Raw genomic sequence first — 22,401 nt, forward strand, 5'->3', positions numbered from 1 at the left:
AAAAAAGAAGTTTCAATATTTTTACTTGACCTTTTGACCTTTGACCTTTGACCTCATGACCCAAACTTTCACCAGAAAATCTTAATTGGGTAATACATGTATACACTAAGTTTCAAGAAAATCTCTTCAGGCATTCAATAGATATGGTGGAAATAGTGAAATTTTATGTATTTGACCCCGACCTTTTGACCTTTGACCTCATGACCCAAACTTTCACCAGAGAATCTTAATTGGGTAAAACATGTATACACTAAGTTTCAAGAAAATATCTTCAGGCATTCAATAGATATGGTGGAAATAGTGACATTTTATGTATTTGACCTTGACCTTTTACCTTGAGCATGTGCACTCAAAAGTTGATAGGCACAACTTCACCCCCTAATACACATACATGCCAAGTTTCATTAGGATACCTCAACAGGTTTTGATAGTTACCTTGTCCACAAAATTCATTACGGACGGACGGACGGACAACCCGAAAACATAATGCCTCCGGCACCACTTCGTGGCGGAGGCATAAAAATTCAAGACACTGAGTGTCAACAGTGAACTCAATTTTACAATCACCGTGCTGGCTTCAAATTAAAATATCTGTGAAGCAATATTTGAATTGTACACATTGTTTTTTTTTTTGAGTTGCAACATTGTTTCATTGGCAAAAACAAAAAATATTACAGGTTCAGCTTTATGGAAGACAACAAAAATAGTCCATCACCCCTGTGATGAATCTCTGTCTATTTCCCCCACCGAAATTTCTCATATTCAGATATCTTGCCTAAAATTGTACCAGCAGCAAGACCGTTGCTTTCGGTTTACTTTGTCTTTTCTGCGTAGAAGAGCCCCCACTTCTGATTGCCAGCTTTCACACGCTCAATTTTGCTCTTCCAACCATCCCGCAGCGCTGCGACGTCTTCCTCCGAGAAACCCTGAATGGATAAAAACACAAAAACACAAAGCACCTGAGACACAGAGTTTTTACAAGACCTTGGATATCCCGATGATAGATTAATCATGGAACTGAAATAAAATACATCTTTACTGACTTGGCACAGAGAATATCTTCTTTTTTTTTCTTTGTACAAACTAATTAACCATTTTATCGTAAGTCATATGATTATTGTACTCCTTCAGTAACATGCTGCATATCATACTGAACTTAGAAAGTCAACATTTGTATTGTTTTTATATCTCCTGGGCCCAATAATTCTTTTTTTTTTTTTTTTTTTTGGGGGGGGGGGGTGTTTTTCTTTTTCTTATGGAATGGAAGGCTTGGCGGGAGTCACCTCTGACCTATAGACTACAATATCCCAGAGTTTGTCAGGTTTACACAGAGTGCACAATTTTGCACCCACTGTCCCAGACTCTCTCAAATTTTGCCTTACGAGTTCTCATGTACCAGTATATCCTTATATTTGCTCTTCACATTTGACCTTTAGACATACACAACAATATTTTGGAAACTAATCATGGCAACGGTTGTGAAAGAAATTAATAAAGGGCAGATCATTTCATATACAAGACAAACAATCATCAAAATCTAGCAGTCTGTGGGATTGGAAATATAATTATTTTGAATGTACAAACCTCCAGGATATTCTGGCTTCCATCCAGTATCTTGGCCAATTCTTTCTCCAGCATGGCCTGAAATTGCCAGGTCCTGTCTTCCGCCCTCACATTGACGAAGCCTGCCGTCTCAATGAGCTGTGTCGACAAACCGTAATGATGTTGCATTTACATTTAATACTGCTATGGGCATCCAGCACACTTATACATTTATGCTTACATAGACAGCCACTTCATGCCAGCATTTATGCAAATATTATGTTTGTTTCATAAAAATGTTTGTTACTGCGCTGCCTTTAAGTCAAAATGTTTTTTTTTTTTAGTTTTAGCAGCAGAGGGCAATTACTATCAATAGACCTGCTTAAATCAATTTGCCTGGTAACTAGACACATTACAACTTCATTATTGAACCTACTGATATCCACACAGTTTTACAATTGAAATCGCTCGAGGACTTTTAAACTGCTTCTGTCGACACATGATTCCATCAGTCACAAACAGGGAGGCATTGATTCTAAAAGCATTGATTCCTGTTCACACACCTTTGATTTTCATTTGCTACCTTCCTTCCAGCAGCCAGCTCCAGTTTTTACAGAACCTTAGTCATGCCATGTGAATCACTAAGTACAGATAACAGCATCTGTACAAACATATTTAGTATTCAGAAACAGCAGCCACACAATTAAATAACATGAACACTACCACTGCCTTAAACACATACAATATATCCTTTACATCAACATATCACCCTTTAAGTTACCTCTCCATATTTCTTGGGTGTGTACAGTGTGTAACCTCTCTGAGCCACGTATGCCTTGAAGTCTTCATGATGGGGTAGCTCGCCGCAGCAGTAGTCTGAGATCAACAGCTTACCACCAGGCTTCAACCAGCTCTGCAGTGGGCAGATACCAGCACACAATACAGGCAATTTAAATTTTAAAAAAAGAAGAAATTTGATATCTGTTTTGCTGTAGTCTTGATATGGAATCATTTCAACTTATTTTGACATATTCCAACTTCTCCCTACTTCTTCATTCTAGATATTTGAGGATATCAAAGAGCATTATTTGTTCTGGGAGTGGATTTGCAGAAATGTTTCATCCTACAGAGTACCAAGGTGTGACATCATAGCTATTTATTACTGGTTCTAAACAACCTCAGGTAGCTTGAATATCTGTGAACACATTGGTTACTAACGATGTTCCTGACCGGTTCCGACCAACTGCCTGAAACCTTGTGCCACGATATCTTGTGACATCCTCACTTTGGTACTCTTAAGCAAGGAGGAAATCCAAAAAAAAAAGAAAAAAAAAGAAAAAAAGAAAGAAACGGAACAAAGAGGCAAGCAGAAACAATGAAGGAAAACAACAACAACAACAACAACAACAACAACAACAACAACAACAACAACAACAACAACAACAACAACAACAACAACAACAACAACAACAACAACAACAACAACAACAACAACAACAACAACAACAACAACAACAACAACAACAACAACAACAACAACAACAACACAGAATTGATAGCGATGACACTGGGATGATGCAATGAGTGAGCGAGAAGAAAGGAAGTGGTTGCCAGGTTACTATCAGTGCCCCAGAGTGTGCCTAATGCCTCTTTTTGCTAGTTTACTACATATACATATTAACGAGATGCAAATGAGGACTCTCCATAGGATGCCAGTACCAGGATACATACAACATGGTCAACAGGGACAGCCTTGGCTACTCTCATGCCAGTAGTTGATGCCCGTGATGGACTTGAACGTGTCTCACCAGAAATTTGCGGAATATCTCCGGCTTGTCCTTCAGGTGCAGGAGGGTGTCTCGGCTGTAGATGACATCAAAGGAACCGTCAGCATATACTCTCTTAGTGATGTCACCAATCTCAAACTGGACCTGGCAAGAAAGAGGAACAAAGAGGATAAAAAAGGGCTGAAATACTCTGAACACGCAACAAGGGTGTTAATCTAGTAGAACTAGACATAATGTTATAAAACACGAGCGCTTTTTTTTTTGTCTTTTAATTGTTTAAAGGCATAATTTACCATTTGCAGATGAAACAAAAATCCAGCATTAGCACTTTAAAATAATTCTAATATGTGATTTATTAATAGAAACAACCAGCTGTAAAAATTTGAATCTGTATAATCAATGCTAAGTGTTGTTAAAGGGAACACAAACCCAAAGAGCAATGTGGATTGAGTAAAAGCAGTAACATTAGTAGAACACATCAGTGAAAGTTTGAGGAAAATCGGACAATCGATGCAAAAGTTATGAATTTTTAAAGTTTTGGTGCTGGAACCGCTGGATGAGGAGACTACTAGAGGTTATGACGTATGAGAGGACCACAATATAAAGAAAATATAAAAAGAATTCCACAAAAATTCACTTTTCTAGCAAAATGAAAGAGTTCTTGACTAACCACTTTCAGAAAGCAGGGGGAATAAGTGCTACCCCTAACATATGTCAGTATCAAGTTGATGGAATGTGTAATTTTCTTTATATTGTAGTCCACTCATACGTCATAACCTCTAGTAGTCTCCTTACCCAGCAGTTGCAACACCAAAACTTTAAAAATTCATAACTTTTGCATCGATTGCCCGATTTTCCTCAAACTTTCACTGATGTGTTCTACTAATATTACTGCTTTCATTCAATCGACATTGCTCTTTGGGTTTACTTTCCCTTTAAATACACAAAATGTGAACAAAAGTTATGATAAAAATGTTTCCAGACTACACCTTCTACAGTTACGGTTGATTGAGAAAAACACTGATATCTCCTTATATTTTAGGCTTTACTGCAAAAATTTTTATATGGTAGGATGTTTTGGGGTACAACAGACCTACACATAAGCATCAAATGTGATATCTTGAACATTATTTAAATTACTGCTCCCAAAGGTAAACTGAACCTTTAAGCAACAGAGACTTTGATAACAAACAAAAAGTAGTAAATACAGAAGTCTAGCCAAGAGATGGAGTTTGTCATCTCAGGAATGATGGTTAAAGGGATGGGACAGTATTGGTTGAGATGAAGATTCAGCTTTTAACTTTTTGCAAGATATCTAGAAACCACTCCATTAAATGTTAAAGAACACACAATTCTAAGAGGATTTTAAGCTTGTTTAATGAAAATTGGTTTAGAAATGGCTGATATCCAAAAACAAAGTAAAACAAAGCAAGCCTAATATAAGATGGGTCCCACTTTTATTAGGTTTGCTTTGTTTTGGATATCTCAATCATTTCAAAACCAAATTTCATCAAATAAACTTTGAATTTCTCTTAGAATTATGTGCTCTTCAGATTTTATAAGAGGTTTCTCATTATCTCAAAAAATTATGATTAAAAAATGTAGGAATCCTACAGTTCCATTTCAACCGAAAGCACACCAGCCCTTTAAATCCCGGTAGCGTGGGTAAACTGCGTGTTGCAAAGGTTGGACCGACTAAGATATAATCGGGAATCTCAATAAAGAATTGTGTACAGCTTTATACACAGCAAATAGCACAAACTCAGTTGAAGAATCTTGAGTGGAGTAGAATGTCATCGATGAGCGGTGCACAATAACAGCTGATGGGCAATTCCTTTCAGGAAGGTCTGTGCTAGTTGTGGTTTTCGAGTGTACCCTGGTGAGCAAGCGAATGAAGATCAATTCTCCCCACACTACCTGATCTTTAAAGAGAGTTTCTTCCCCAGCAAACTGTATGGGGGCAACTTCTGACATGGGCAGTTGCCGGATCAGCATTAAATCAAACAGCCATTTACCTTTGCTTCCTTTTGGTCTCTAGCTCTTTCCATGGCAACCTCGATCATGTTGCTTGAAAGGTCAATCCCATCGACCTGCACACTGTATCTCTATAAAACCAGATGAATAAAACAATAGCAACAACAACAAATGAATACAGGCTATCAATATGCAATAATTTTCTTAATGCCTGTCTACAAACGACTTTGAATCATTATGTCTAAAAGTGCCTTTGCAGTTAGCTGTAAATTGCTGAGTATCTTGGTTTTCTCTCTTTGTATTTGATAACTTAATCCCACCCCTTCCTCCCCCACCAAAAAAGCAAAGAAACAAAAATAAGTGGCTGCAATCTAGGTGTGACAACATACTCAAAGTGATGTACTACTGCAGTAGTCTAACTTGGAGGCCACTGTGATACAACAGGAGTTAAGAAGGATTGCATAATCTATCAATCATTGACAGTATGTCCTCGAATATTTCTGCCATCAATGAGTTGACAATAAAGGTTTGGATGCAGCAGGCATGAGAAATGGCAACAGCAATCCTTACATACTGGAATGGCTTCATAGGAACTTCTCGGACATACTCAGGATATAATAATGAAATCTACATTTTCAAATTAATTTGAGGACTAAATCAAATGTGACGTTTCCCCATATAGTAAACAGTCTACGACTGAACTAGTCATACAAAGAAGAAGTCAGCGCTGAAGCAATAAATCTAGGCACCATGTGTTAAGTTCAAGCAAGTGTGAAACATATCGTACATCTCCAATAATTGCTCGCATCTTACAGGAAGACATTTTACAGCAATAATGCCACATGACACTACAAAAAAAAATGAATTAATTTGACATGGGTTGACTCCATCAAACAAAAGTACTCCAGCGCAAATGAACAATATTTGACATATAGACAGAACTAAGCAGGAAATTATCACTTTCATGTCAGATGATGAAATCTCTCAATTAGTTACTGAAAGAGATGCAATGTGCAGGCTGACTCCATGGTCAGCCTTCACTGACCTTAGCCATGTAGAAGTCTCCTCCTCCAATGCCACAACCCACATCGAGAACCATTTGGTCTGGTTTAAGGTCCAGCATCTTCAGAAATTCCTGTGGATGAAACACATTGTTTTTAGGAAAATACTTCTTTCCACTTTACAAATCACAAAATAACCATGAGTGACACCATTAAGTCTCTTCATTTTCTCGACTCCCACTTAAATTTAATTGTACAAAGCCTATGCTTAGGCACAATTAGTCTTTCATTAGGTGATCCGAGTATCCTCTCGGATCACCTTCTGTTTTTGTACGGATTCTTTCTTCTTCTTCTTCTTTTTCTTCTTCTTTCTCCCCAAAAGTTGTGCATCGATTAGCTGAGAAAGTCCTCTTCCTATCAATTTCAAACTTATACCATATATGTATCGTCTCCCAAAGACGGCAATCGAACTAAAATCAAAGTGATCAGTCGACCGTGACGTCACTATGACGTCATTATATGAAAACACATTCTCAATCATATCTCATTAATGGAATGGAATTTTTCAATGAAATTTACGTCACATATATTTCAAGTCAAGCGCATTCTATGCATATTCTCAAAATTCATCTATACCTTAAAACGTGCGCGTACGCGCGCGTTGAAATATTTGTATGCTCAAATCGAGCTCAAATTTTTTTTGCACACGTTTCAGACCATTTGGAGCATTTTTCTAAAAATTGAAAAAATCTTACGGACGCGTACGCGCACGTGCATATACGCACGCACAGTTCATATGCAATAGAAATTTCCCGTTTTATCACACTTATCGCCTGCCTGAAATGTCAGGGAATATGTCTACCAAGTTTCAAGTCAATCCAACTCAATATGACGTCATAAGGGCCCGTCAAAGTTGAAATTCCGCACGCGCGTCAATGGCGATATACAGTGCAACAATGCCAAAAAACCGCCAATTTTAAATCCGATTTTACTCGTCAGGATGGACGGTGACCCCCCATTTTCTTTACATATTCTGAAAGCTGATGAGTTGTACATGTCATTTCATGGGTTGGCGATGCTGGAAAAATGATTAAAAGATATCAAATTTCTTAATAAAATAAAAAGAGCAAATTTTCAAAATGACGTCATCAAATTACAAGTTCACTCGAGCGTATCTCACTTATCCTTGGTCAATTTTCACCCAGATTTCAGTATGTTGCAGCTTACTAAATGCTCTTTCATTAATATATAACAATATTTTGATTAGATGACGGCATCACCTCGTAATATTGGATTGAAAGTAATCTTGTCAAATTTGACCAGTTTACGTGTTATCTCTATGGGAGTGCAGTTTTTCTGGAAATGAAAATTGACATGACTATCTTTTTCGAGCACTAGCTCACCTATGCTTCGGTGAATTTCTATAAGATTTTAATATGTTGTAGCTGAGACTTTGGGCTATCTTAAGTGTGCCCTTCATTTTTTCATACGGTATCGGGATCACGTCCAAAAACTTGGTTGAAATCAAAGCCTATCTTCGATGTATTTTCATATTTCTTTCTTTTTCCAACTTTCTTTGCAATAACTCAAGAAAAACATACTCTATCACCACCATATTTTGCACATGTTTAGTTCATGTCACGTACATTATTTCATAAAATAACAACTACTTCATCAGACGCCATCTTGGGTATGTAAATTAGGGTCAAAGGTCATAAATGTTTCATCCTGTATCTTGGTGAATACATGTTCTATCTTCCCCATATTTTGCACACGTAAAGACGGTGTTACAAGGATCATTTCACAAAATAACCACTTTTTGCTCAGATGCCATCTTGTCTGTGCAGATCGGGGTCAAAGTCATATGTACTTCTTTCTTTATCTTCGTTATGACGTGTTATCTCTATGGGAGGGAATTTTTCTAGATGTGAAAATTGACATGATTGTCTTTATCGAGCACTAGCTCACTTACCCTTCGGTGAATTTCTCCCAGATTTTAATATGTTGTAGCTGAGACTTTGCGCTATTGTACGTGTCCCCTTTGTTTTTCATATGGTGTCGGGATCACGTCCAAAAAAGTGGTTGAAATTAAAGATTATCTTCGATGTATTTTCATATTTCTTTCTTTTTCCAACTTTCTTTGCAATAACTCAAGAAAAACAGCCCCTATCATCCCCATATTTTGCACATGTTTAGTTAATGTCATGTACATTATTTCATAAAATAACAACTACTTGATCAGACACCATCTTGGGTATGTAAATTAGGGTCAAAGGTCATAAATGTTTCATCCTGTATCTTGGTGAATACATGTCTTATCTTTCCCATATGTTGCACACGCAAAGACCATGTTACAAGAATCATTTCACAAAGTAACCACTTTTTGCTCAGATGCCATCTTGGGGGTGCAAAGTGGGGTCAAAGGTCAAATATAGTTCATTCTGCTTCTTTGATAGTGTATACGGAATTCGGTACCCAAGATGGCAGGTCTGACTCCCTTTTCAAAATGAGAATCCAAACATCACACGACCAATGTCCCTAATCTCAGGTGAAAACTCGAATCATTGATTAAAAAAAAAAAATCGGATCACCTAATTTGTCAGTCTTGACAAATTCCGAGTCTAGTTTAGTTTGTAATCATCTTTAAAATAAAGAATATCTATTCTACTTTTGTAGGATTCTCACAGCAGTATTACCATTGTACACAGTACTAACAATTAATATACAAATGATCCACAGGATAGAGTGCGTTAGTGGAGGCGTAGCGCACTCGAGGGTATTTACAATTGTGAAACATGCACTACATTGTAAATACCCGAGAGTGAGCTGCGTCTCCACTAATGCCACGAAATAATCCTGTGCATCATTTGTTTTATAAAATGGGTAAAAAACTAACAACATTTTTAACGTACATTTGTGGATCAAGATGTACGAAGATGTTCGTCCCAAACACGTCACACTCGGAAATCCCGCACATATAAGTAGGGCCTACTGTACGTATAAGAGTATACGTACGCCACACATGTTATGCACACAAGAAAGGCCGGCCGGCAGCCCGAACTAGAAGTTGTTTACAGGATTGACAGCGCGTATAGTAGCGCGCGACGCACTTGTAACAACTGATTGAGTGCGCACTGCTAGTGCAAACATTGTGACGTTGGCCGTGGATGTTAGTGAGAAATTAATACAAGCACACGTGCTCATTTCAGCGCTTCCAATTGGCTACAATCTTGAACCCATTGGCCGTGGATGTTAGTGAGAAATTAATACAAGCACACGTGCTCATTTCAGCGCTTCCAATTGGCTACAATCTTGAACCCATTTTATAACAAAATATATCACATTTACAATCACTTGTACTAGCAGCTACCAAAAGAGAAGATAGAAAACTTAGTTTCTCTATTTTTCTATTCCATGACTTTCCAAACTCTATGAAACTTACAAATAACAACGGGCACTTGATTAAACTAGAAATATATCACTGAAGGTGATTAATACCCCCGCCCCGTGACGACAGTCTTACCCAAGGAATGATCTTTCCTTGATCTTCTGCCATTTAAATGCCGTTACCATGGCAACGCAGCTTCCGACATGTCCGAAAAATATGTCTTGCACATCTTCCCACCAAGACTATTGTGTGTGCCACATTTCATAAGCTTTTGTCAAAAACTGAGGAAGTAGTTCAATCCACAAGATCTTTCCTTGATCTTCCGCCATTAATATGCCGTTACCATGGCAACGCAGCTTCCGACACGTCCAAAAAATATGTCTTGCACATCTTCCCACCAAGACCAATGTGTGTGCCACATTTCATGAGCTTCAGTCGAATACAGAGGAAGTAGTTCAATCCGCAAGATCTTTCCTTGATCTTCTGCCATTTATATGCCGTTACTATGGCAACGCAGCTTCCGACACGTCCGAAAAATATGTCTTCCACATCTTCCCACCAAGATCAAGGTGTGTGCCACATTTCATAAGCTTTGGTCAAAAAACTGAGGAAGTAGTTAAATCCGCAAGATCTTTCCTTGATCTTCTGCCATTAATATGCCGTTACCATGGCAACGTACTTTCGGGTACTGTCAAAAAATGTGTCTTGCACATCTACAACCAAAGGCACACATCTGTACCAAGTTTCATGGAAATTGGGCAAAAACTGAGGAAGTAGTTTGCAACACAAAATTTTCCATAATTTTGGCTCATAATATGTGAGCTGTTACCATGGCAACATACTTTTTGTCACTGTCAAGAAATGTGTCATACTGACCTATATCCTAAGGCAAACATTCAATATGAATTCCATGAGAACTGGAAGAACACTGATGAAGCAGTTTTGCCATGAAGCATTTTGCCCTATATTTTACCAATAACATGCCGTTACCATGGCAACGCACTCTTTGCCACTGCGGAAATATGTGTCTTGCACATTAACATATTCAGATGAACATCTGTACCTAATTTCATAAAAATTGATCAAAAACTGTGGGAGGAGTTCGCGACGCAAGATTTGTACCCATTTTTGCCCATAATATGCCGTTACCATGGCAACGTACTTTTGGGTACTGTCAAAAAATATGTCTTGCACATCTACAACCAAAGGCACACATCTGTGCCAAGTTTTATGGGAATCGGTTGAAAACTGAGGAAGTAGTTCGCGACGCAAGATTTGCAACGGACCGACCGCCCGACCGTCCGCTGATTCCTATATACCCCCTTCAAACTTCGTTTGGCGGGGGTATAATTAAAATGGTACTGGTCTTTGCAAAGGAAGATTTGAAACATGAGAATTTCTGGCTATAATAAAGAGAATCACCTCGGTGGTCTCGTGTCCTCCCGTGCTGACGTAGCCTTCCCCAAACACCTTCTCGTACCTCAGGATACCGTTGAGGGAGTACTGCTTGTTGTCCAGGAACTGCTGGAAGGAGCTGAAGCCGTGGTTGGCGTTCCTGTCCTGCTGAACTCGGTGCCACAACCAGCAGAACTGGTTGGGATTGTTCTTCAGCTGTTATGGAGTAAAGAAGATGTCGGAATACATCTATACGTCCATCCAGATGCAAGGGGACAACCATGGGGTGGGAAGTTTGGCCAGACTCAGATATATTTGAGAATCCCAGTAAAAAAAAAAAAAAAAAAATCTTGACTGGAGTTAACTGTTGCCGCTGAGTGTATGCCTCGATGCACTTGTCTAAAGGCTGGTATTCTTGATTTTTTAAATGCCCCCGTGGGCAGTAAACCCATGCTTTCCCATGCTACCGGGGCTTTAACAAACTGTCGAGTAACTGACAAAATTGCGTGCCAAGAGCGTGAGTGCAACAGTTGTAACTAACCCTCTGATACCCGTCAGCCAAATCCTAAGAGCAACATCTTTTTCTTTCTCAAAATAATGTTACAAACAGGGTAGAGAGTTGTCTGCTCTATGAACAGGATGATGAAATTCAAAATCTACAACACAAAAACTGCAAACAAAGGATTTTGAGAATTCTGCTGTAACTATCAAGAATTCTATGTATATGCATCACCATGTTAACAAATGCTGTACTTAATGAATTTATTCCAACACTATGGCCCATGGATATAATCGAGTATGTTTAATCCAATCACTTACAGAATTGTTGAAGCAGTTTAGTACTATTTTCAATCCAGATATCATGGAATTAATGGACTCTGCATGTAGGATTATGAAGCTCAATTTCTATTCAAAGTAGACAAATTGTAATACAGTGACTTTATCAAGCAGGGAGCTAACCTTGGCATAAGACTGTATCCTGCGGCAGAACGTCAACTCGAAGCCCGCTGCTGGACCTCCGTTCTCCTGGCTGGAGCAGGCCGACTGGAAGACAGCATTGTATTCCTTGGGGTGGCGGTACTTGGTGGGGTTGAATTGTCTCGTCACATCCCCTAAGGCAGAGGGGTCCAAAATTTCAAAGGCATGAGTCAACAAACGATGTCTTCTGCAAAGCACAAATTGGCACCAAACTTGCAGAATTCATTTGCACTAAACAAGTTGTCCACAGCTATCATATTATCAGTCTCATGTGAATTGCACATGCTACAATCTACAAAGATCACAGCATTTGCACGTTACAACTGTAGCAGCTACCATAGCCAATATTAAAATACCCCCAGTTCACTGACTGCTGCAATATTGCTGCCACCGAATAGCTGCAGATTTGATTACTTGTGGGCAAACAATAACTAGCAATTTCTGTCAACTACTGTGACTTTGAGTGCTCTGAAGTCCTTTATGAAAGAGTGCTCAAATGTATGAAAGATATTTGTTTCACGAGGGCACCAAAACATATTGGAGTTAACCTGTGTCTGACCTCTGACCAGTTAATGCCATTATCTACTGTTCTGCATCAAGGATGACAATAGTTTCCTCTGTAGCATTTAGGGATTCAAAATGGGAAAAATCTTAGTAACATGTGGAAACCCCTAGTAATATCAACTTAAAGCTACAGGAAAGTGTCAAACACAATAGGGCCACTCATGCATCTTCCAAATAGCAAGAATTTGGAGCTCACCCTGAATCAACCCATAAATTCCTCGAGGAAATTTGCTGCGGAAAATATGCATCTTGTTGCTCGGTTGGACACTAATGTATCTTTATCATCTTAGCCAAACATGACACTCACTAAACAAGGAAAAATTTCAAAGAAGGACTCTACAAATGAGGAATAATTTTTAGATGAACCTGATTGATGAAAACAGGACTCTCGAAAGAAGAGTTGACCACCATCCTTGAGCCAGCCAAGCAGTCTGAGGGCCAGTTTGACCAATTCGTCATCGGACAGGTACATGAACAGCCAGTTAGAAAAGATGACATCATAACTGGTGGGAAGAACATATATCATGAGAGTATTAAAAAGACTTTCTGAATGATATCATGTGTTCCTTGCCAGTTCAGACCATGCTGTCATAGTTAATCTGATGGGTGGCAATTTTTTCATTTTTCATTTTTTTTTTATTATTGTCAAGTTTAGGCTATAACATGATTTTGTTACCTATGCATGAGGGCAACATGGAAATTAAGCTATTCTACAACAGTTTCTTTCAATCTAAAAACTCATCCTTCCTCATTTGATTTTTAATAAACCCTTTACATAGTGAAATATCTAACGTAACTCCTGTGTATACACCCACAAAAATCTTTGCCTAAGATGGTCATTCAGAAATAAACATGCTGAGCATAGATACTAACAGAGAACTAGTTGGAACTACAATGTACCAAAGTAGTTAAAAACAGTAGATCTGATACATTGTTCAACAGTTCCTAGTAAAGCTATGTAAACAAATTTCCAGTTATGGCAGCTACAACTGCACTACACCAGTACGCTGTAGATTGTGGTAGATTCACTCATTCATAAAATCTTTATGGGTTTGTATCTTATCAACTGACTTGAGTAAATTCAGTGTGTCACCAAACATTTCTGAAGTCATTTTGTTGTTTATCAACATTCTGAAACATAAAATAACCATCATAGTTGAAACTGGACATCACCTCATTACAGAGTCCCTCCTAATCATTTCTAGAGATGTTTTGCGACTGCATATCATAACTGGACAAATTTTGAAGTTCAATAAGTGAAAACAAATATTTCAAGAAAGATCTTACCTATTTTGAGGTAACTCAAGAGACATAACATCAGCTTGTACGAAGTTAGCGTTGCCGTGGTGCCCATTGCTCTTCTTGTTCTCCTCAATGAAAGAGGCCATGAAATCCACTGCCGTTACATGTTCACAGACCTTGGCCAGGGCTCCTGTGAAACGCCTGTAATATTGACGGAACTCATAATCAGTTTGGAAAATTGTCCACATGCTACTTGCATGAATATTCAGTTCTCATCCTGTTTTAGTTTTTTTTTTTGTTTTTGTTTTTGCCAAGCTAGGTGACATACAACCAGCTACAGTGTATTTTCACATTTTTTTTCACCCCTGTTACAGAAAATGAATGCTCTACAGATAGAAACATCTAAGACATGAACAGGAGACCATGATCACAATTTCAATGTTTTGAAGATTTTACAGTATGTATTTGTAGGGAAATGCAATATTCTTGCTCAATCATTCATGGTATCATACATACACTCATCACAACATGGTCATACATAATTTGACATTGCATCACTTTTCACGTGCTTGCCCTCTGAGACATGACATTGATGGTTCTGTGGCCATTTAAGACATAGCTGTACATATGTAATCATTTCAATCAAAAAAATAAAAGAAAAATGTCACATTTGCTGAATCAAGAGGCCTATTGGTCATCATCTTCAAGTGGTTGACATTCAGACTTTATGTCGCTGCAAGTCTGGTTTTGCTGAGCTGCTGCTCTGTTGAACTGCTCTTTGCTTCCATAACTCTTTTTATGGGGTACTGGTAAGTTCTAATTTGTGTTTTGCTGTGTATTTTGTTTAGACACCCACAGGTAATGGGGGAAGGGATGTTGGGGTTGGGCTGTCTGAGCCACACTGCAGGACTGTCTTTAAATCCCAATTCTTAGCTATGCTTACCCAATTCCTGCCCCAAGCTCCAGGACCCTCTTGCCCTTGAGGTCCGGGAGGAGAGATAGGACCTCGGGAAGTTCATGCTGAGTTAGGACCGCTGCATTGGAGTCCAGCATCATCTCCTCAAGGCTGGCCTCAGTGGAGTGACTGCTCCAGAACTTGGTCATGTTCCCCCTCGAGTCACCGGCTGAGATTGACAACAGAATGAAAAGATATGACACAAATGATGGAGATGTTTCTTCAATCTGATTCTCAAATCCTCAAATTTCACATGACTGCCCATCGGATGGATGTTTAGTGAAAGTTTCTTCATATGCTGAGTATGAATGCCAATGTTTGATGCACCATGGAAACAAATATTGCATATATAAACAATTTTGAATACCTGGCTATACTCTAGGTCGTGAGGTCCTGTGCACTACAGTATGGGTATACAGTTTACATATCCACAAAAGATACTGTAAACATGGAAATTTTCGTAGTGTTTAAATCTTCTCACATTTCATGCAACCAGAAACTTGTGCAAAAATAAAAGCACACAAATATTTTTGCTTGCCATATGTTCCAGAAGTCGATGTCTTGACTCTGTGGAATTAAAAACATGTGAAATTCATCTTACCCACCCAAGTGCAAAAATAGCCACTTTTACAGTATTCAATATGAGCACTCGGAGCAGTGATTTAAAAGATGATCAATGAATACTCCACAATAGAGATCAATTCTGACTATTTCTCCAAATTCTATATTTCCCTAGAAATAGATACCATTCAGGTATGTTCATTTGAGGTGGTCCAGTATGACTCTCTCTGCAAATATTCCTATATTGTCTGTTGCTACTATTACTCATCCTCCCCTTAAAGGGATCGTATAGTTTTGGTTGAGACCTAATTTCAGGTTTCTAACATTTTTTGGTGAGATAATGAGAAACCTCTTATAAAATATGAAAGAGCATGTAATTCTATGAGGAATTGAACATTTATTTGATGAAAATTGGTTTTCAAATGGCTGAGTTAGTGAAAAAAGAGCGATTCTAATAAAGTGTGGGACCCACACTTTATTACGATCACTTTGTTTTACTTTGTTTTTGGATGTTTCAGTCATTCCAAACCCGATTTTCATCAAATAACATTTGAATTCCTCTTAAAATAGTATGCTCTGTACTATATCATATGTGTTTTCTTGGTATCTCGCAAAAAGTTAAAAGCCCAATTCTCATCTCCACCAATACTGTACTATCCCTTTAAAAAAACTTGTGGTCAAACAATCATATTACATTGTATGATACTCACTGTCATGGCCATAATCACAATGATGATGAAATTGATATCGAAACAATTTTGCATTTAAGCATTTCAAACTTTCTCTCTACATTAATATGTGCGAGCTAATTAGGCCTGAAACAATTCTGGTAGGCAACCCTCAGAGTTATTTGTGTAATGACAAAGTTTACATTTTCCAATGTTAAAGTTAGGTTTCCTCCAAGATCAACAATCTGATTTTAAGTCAAATGTCACAGGAGTATTAAATACAATGTTGTATTTCAGTATAAATTCTTAAAGTGACAACACTTTTCCTTTCCCCCCAACACCTCTGTAACAAAGCCATGTTGGTATGGGTACACATACAGTACTTTATTCTGCACAACTTTAGGACCTTAATTGAATGTCCTAAGCTGATTTTGATATGAAGGAACTTTTCACATTTTACTATATACTTTGTAAACTTTCAGTGGGTACCAGGTAATGCCAGTGAGTCAGGAAGTTTCAGTAAAAATGACCTTGTGGATCTGCTTTGCTGATTTTAATTCAATACTGTGAAAGAAATTGCTACGCTATTCCACATTGAGCTATGAAACCATTTCTAACACCGAAACAATTGAATAATCTTTGTTATCATAAGCAAACTCAAGTTGTGATTTTAACGTTAATATTATGCATCCACAATGATAACATGCAAATCTGATCACACAATCATTACAGAGCATTTGCTTGCCAACTGCTGTGAAATTTGGACCCACAATCTTTAGGCCGAGAAAGACTCTTTCATCTGTTCCTGCTTTAAAACTATATGCCAATAAATTACAGCATGACTCTTCTGTGAAAAAGAAAGATATGGCTTTAAAGAATTTATCATGTATGTAAATTCTATAATTTGCAAATTTTGTCTGTTTATGCATTCCAGTGATATGCACTTATATCTTTGATACGTATTGCTCATCATGCCCATGAAATGATGCTGTTCATGGGAGTTTTCCTCCAGGATTGAGGCACTTCAGGATAGAGAGTTTAGTGGTCATGCTCATACAATTTACCATCTCATCATTTCACAACTACAACTGAGCTGAACTGCTGTGCTAAAAAAATAAAAATAATTAAAAGAAAATTATTCAGCCTACTCTCCTTGTTGGTCCTGTCTAAGTCCTTCTTCTGTGCATAATATGCGTAATATGAAGCAAGGCAGTTGTGCCATTTTTGTGCCATTTTGGCAGACTATTAAAGTAAATTGTTGATTTTGTGGATGACTGAGCAGCTGTGACAGTTCTGACATACTGACACAAAATATAACATTTGGGACTGCTACCACTTGCTACCACAACCTTGTGATATGATGCGGCGATGAACAAAGTCCAACATCAGATTTTCAGATTAAGATTCTAAATCTATTTATTATGTATTTCCGTAAACTACTAAATGTGGACCTGGCTGGTTACATCACTTCCAAAATTTAGAAATGCAAAAACATGACTTACAGAAGGATTACTCACTGGTACTTGAATTGCTCGGATCACTTACAAGTCATATAATTTCAGTAGCACAGTGAAGTTTTGAGCAGCACAATGGTTCCAGATAGTACCGGTACTTCTAAACACCGGCCACATGCATGCACGAAGAACAGACTCCCTTTTTTTATCACATCGCTGCATACTGTGGAGTAGTTTCAACAGGGTGCATGCAGAGGCCAATGATATGCCCAACTACTAATACTCATCAGTAGTAGCATGATTGCATCAATGTATTCTTTTTTGTTTGTTTGTTTGTGTGTTGTTGTTGTTGTTTTTTTTGGGGGGGGGAGGGTGATGTATTGTTACAGAGCATCAACATGGCAAAAGATTGCACGCATCATGTCCTTTTGTAGAGTTGGCAGGAATTCTTTGGCTCAAACTCGTGGTGTAGATGAAATAAGTGGTGTGTCTATCACCTAGCAAACACAAAGTCCTTGTCCATTGAGACTGGATAGTTCATGAGATAAAGGCAAAGTGTCTAGTTGGAGAGGGTTGTAATTCCCCATATCAAATTCTTGACCACAGGGGGGAAAAAGAGAGAAAAGAAGAGAAAAGAAGCAACACTGAGTATGCCTGACATCAGTGGTATTTGTCTGTTTGCTGAAAGTCATTTGTGAATTGTGGTTTCCATGGTCATTGGGACACAGCACCATGAAATCGGACAAAAACAGACCTCTTCTCTAAAAGGATTGTATGCAAATACAGTGCCTTTGTGGTCTTCAGGAGTCACATATAATGTATCTGAAGTTCTCTCACCTGTAGATAAGTGTCCATAGATATGTTGGGAATAAAGAATCCAAAAATCCTATGAATTATACCACATGATCCAATGGCTTTTGTATTCGTGTCTAAGTAAACCTACTTGTTTCACTTCTTCACCTCACATATTAAAATCACTCCCACTAATCATTGAAATATAACTAGTTCCTTCAGGGCTGTATTCATTGCATCTACAGTCTATGAATCTTTGAGTTCAACATCTGGGGGGCGTTTCATCAACGAGTTCGTCGGAGGTTTTCACCGACAAATTTGCTATCAGCCAATCAGACGCAAGGATTTCAGTAGCTTTTAACAGTTGTCGGTGTAAATCACCGACAAAAAGTTTCATGAAACACCCCCCTGTGAACTTTCAAATCCTCACATGCAATTTGTACACGACATGGCTTTAACTCTTTATGTGCCATGGTGTAAACAGGGAGGTGCTAGAGAAGGGGAGACAACTACTGCTCTCCTTTGAAGTCATGCGCGGCACCGCCGAGAAGTTATGCATTCAACTACAGGTGTTATCCATGTGCTTTGACAAAAGACAGCATCAATAATCGGGACTAGTGCTCTCACATCTAGAAATACTTGCCCCTACTGCAATCGCTCTCTGACCCCGTTTACAGTGCGGGGCTGGGCCGAGCCCAGCCTCAATTGCGGGGCTGAGCCCTGCAATTTTGTCCGTTTACACTGCCGGGCTCGGCCGCGCTTTTAATTCAAACCTTTCAATATTTTGTCGTAGTGGCGCTCTGCTTGTAAACAAACGCAATTTGGTATAGTCTGGTTTTCAGACCCTTTGCCAACTGGATTCCGTGGCGATGAAGTCGCCGTTCTTGCAAAGGCCTCTGCCGAAGGAAAAATCCTTTGCAGGACAAAACCACCTTTAACTATACTAGTTTTTGACGTTGAGGGGGGTTAAAGATAATAAAAAGTTTTGGTACCTCAAAAGCTTCCCTGAATTTCCTTGTCTTGGTTTGTGTTTCGGGTTAAAGTACGTTGTCTGTGAGAATTACTCGCCCCAAAGTGCTCTCATGTCTTAGTAATCATGCAATAATGGTTTCGTACCAGAGCCGACGCTGTACAGCGTCGATAAATATTGTACGAAACCACTGACTGCGACCAGCAGCGTGCAGCCCATTGTACGCATAGCTAACTGCGACCAGCAGCCCCATACGCAGAGCATAATGGGGCTCCGCATTGTAGCATTCAGGATCATGACAGAATTAAATAGTATCGCGGGTAAATGTCACCTTAAAATCCAAAAATTTCTTCGATTTGAAGACTTACCAATTAAGTTGAAATATTGAAAACAGGCTTCGAACAACGTTTGGTTCTGCCCATAGTCCCTTTCTGTTCGAATTGATGACTGAATGTGACTCGGTCGAGAGGACCTTGGGAGAGCTACATACACTGGATACTATGGCCAGCGCATGCGCACACAAACATCTTATCCGTTCATGGATTTGAAATTTGTGCGCATGTGATGTGTTCGCAGGCACTGGCTGTAGTATTCAGTGTACTGTATGTAGCTCTCCTAAGGTCCTGTCGACCGAGTCACATTCAGTCATCAATTCGAACAGAAAGGGACTATAGGCAGAACCAAACGTTGCCCGAAGCCTGTTTTCAATACTTCAACTTAATTGGTAAGTCTTCAAATTGAAGAATTTATGGGATTTTAAGTTGACATTTACCCTGCGATACTAAATCTGTCATGATCCTGAACGCTACAATGCGAAGCCTGATTACGCTATGCGTATGGGACTGCTGGTCGCTATGCGTATGGGGCTGCTGGTCGCAGTTAATTGCATGATTACTAAGACATGAGAGCACTTTGGGGCGAGTAAGTCTCACAGTGCTAGTTATATGAAAGGTACTTTAACCTGAAACACAAACTAAGACAAGGAAATTCAAGGACACTTTTGAGGTACCAAAACTTTTTATTATCTTTAATATCCTGAAAAGCGAAATAGTACGGGCAGAGGGATTGGAAGCCAGACTAAAACTGGCCGCGCATTTGGCCAAGTTTCCGTTTACACTGAGAAAAGGCCGGGCTCGGCCGCGGCTCGGCTGTGGCCGAGACCACCTCCAGAGCGTGGCCAAATGCGCGGCCAATTTTGGCCGCGCATTTGGCCTTTTGCACGTTTACACTGAAATGAAGGCGGGCTCGGCCGCTGGCCGAGCCTCGCACTGTAAACGGGGTCTCTCTTTCAATGTGATGGCAAGAATGAATTTGTGTACCTTGAATTGGAGCAGCTAATCAAAATGCAGTGGGGCAATTCCGCGGTTAGTAACGTTACATTTTAGGGACATTCTCATGATTTAGATTAGACTCATTTCTCTATCTGTGGATGTGAAGTCTCATTAATGTCACCAGAGATCATTCTAGTGTAGACCTAGAACAGAGCAAAGAATGAAATCATTTCATGAATTATTTTAGAGGAAAGGTCTGCTTTTAATGCCGGTTAGTAACGTTACAAAAAAAGGACATAAAAAATTGATGAGCATCTTTGAACAAAAAGTTTGCTAAAACTGGTATAGCTTGAAATATATCAACACTTATTTTTCATTTCTAGCTTTAAGGGCAATATCTACCCCAAATATCCTTTCTCATTATAACTTTGTTTGGAAATTAAGTACAAAAATCATGGTTAGTAACGTTACGGTTAGTAACGTTACGGTTTGTCCAGTGATTACAGAATTGTGTGTTAACTCAAATCATTACATGTTTCCCCATGAGAATGCAAAGTTAAAGCTAAGAAACATCAGATAAGACATGAAACTCTTATTTCAATCATCAAACTCATGCAGTATAGTACCATTGTACTTGTACATGTTAAAAAAGACTAGAAAAAAGTTTGCATAAATTACAAACTAAAAAAAAAGTACCACTTTTAAAGACTAGGTCCAGTGATATCCACAGTTTCATAACTTTGCCAATCACTGTTCATCATGACTCACAGTAATTCACAAAAGCAGCCTGTTTTATTGAGCAAAACAGTTAATGTGTTCCTTATCAAGAGTACCTTTAATAAAGGGGAAAGATATCAAAGAGCAAAACTAATGTACCGGTATGTAGTGTGTACAGTGTATGGCCAATTGTGGTGTGCGTAGTCATTGCACTATAGGAATCCAGCATAATGCAATGTTTTATATTATTGTGAATGTAGTTTAAGTCATATGACATTAACTCAAATGATACAGAGTATTAGTTGAATTCATGTTTATTCAAGTCCAGGGACATGTATTTTTTTTCTTTTAGACCAGTTTGAATGTCTAATCTCTGCATTGTTCTGAAAACAAAAGTCTGTTCGCTGTACCTGAAGCGTAATTAACCGTGACAAACCATTGTATGATAATTTCAAATTGGGACAGAAAATTTGAAGTGATGGCCTCAATTGTTTTTAACACTACTTTCCACACATAATGCTCTGCTGGCCCACAGATTCCATCAATTGCCCCTTCTCATGGGAAGTGGTTAAAAAAAATTTTAAAAAATCGCTCAATGTGCACCTTGTGAACCTTCTGTAGTGATGCGAATGCTGTAGACCCCCCCCCCCCAACATTTCCCGCCACAATTCCGCAATGCGCAAAGATTTTGCCGCATCGTCTCATGACTTTTTTCATTGAAGTCTCCCGCATATTTTGAGACCAAATTTGCGATGTCCGGGTACACCGTTCTGCAGTTATGTAATGTTTTGCATAAATGCATGTCGACCTGAAAACAGCTCAAATTCATGATATCGTGTGCAAATCCAATGCAAATTGTGTTTTTTCATTAATTTGATATTAATTAGATTGTTTCAACCTTTGACCAGTGAAATTAATCAATTGTAATGTAGATAAGCTTGAAAAAGTGCCTGCAACAAATTTTGGCAAAAAAAAACAAAACAGTAGAGAACAAAAGGTTAAAAAACATTAAAATACATAAGAAATTAACCAAACAATAAAAAACAAAAGAAACTGATTTTGATTTTGTTATTTTTTTGCAAGAAAATTGTTTGATGTGTCTTGAGGAACTCTTACACAAAAATTTAGTAATCCTTCAGTCT

The 22,401-nt window shown here is 38.6% G+C and overlaps 1 protein-coding gene across 2 annotated transcripts in view; it reads right to left on the reverse strand.

Moving 5' to 3' along the window:
* Positions 1-524: 524 nt before the first annotated feature.
* LOC140232993 (uncharacterized) overlaps positions 525-22,401 on the reverse strand; it is a 30,450-nt gene continuing 8,573 nt past the window's right edge. The window contains exons 1-12 of one of the 2 annotated variants that reach the window (XM_072313100.1): positions 17,601-17,661; positions 14,815-14,995; positions 13,917-14,072; positions 12,996-13,132; positions 12,048-12,199; positions 11,115-11,303; positions 6,349-6,438; positions 5,345-5,434; positions 3,351-3,473; positions 2,324-2,455; positions 1,585-1,701; positions 525-926 (exon numbers count right to left, since the gene is read on the reverse strand). In XM_072313100.1, coding sequence (XP_072169201.1) covers positions 813-926; positions 1,585-1,701; positions 2,324-2,455; positions 3,351-3,473; positions 5,345-5,434; positions 6,349-6,438; positions 11,115-11,303; positions 12,048-12,199; positions 12,996-13,132; positions 13,917-14,072; positions 14,815-14,995; positions 17,601-17,607 — 1,488 coding nt within the window. In that variant the 5' untranslated portion in view covers positions 17,608-17,661 and the 3' untranslated portion in view covers positions 525-812. Of the gene's footprint in view, positions 927-1,584; positions 1,702-2,323; positions 2,456-3,350; positions 3,474-5,344; positions 5,435-6,348; positions 6,439-11,114; positions 11,304-12,047; positions 12,200-12,995; positions 13,133-13,916; positions 14,073-14,814; positions 14,996-17,600; positions 17,662-22,401 lie in introns of those variants that run through there. The other variant, XM_072313099.1, reaches the window with a different exon arrangement.

This window comes from Diadema setosum, chromosome 9 (assembly GCF_964275005.1).
Source record: "Diadema setosum chromosome 9, eeDiaSeto1, whole genome shotgun sequence".
Lineage (NCBI taxonomy): Eukaryota > Metazoa > Echinodermata > Echinoidea > Diadematoida > Diadematidae > Diadema > Diadema setosum.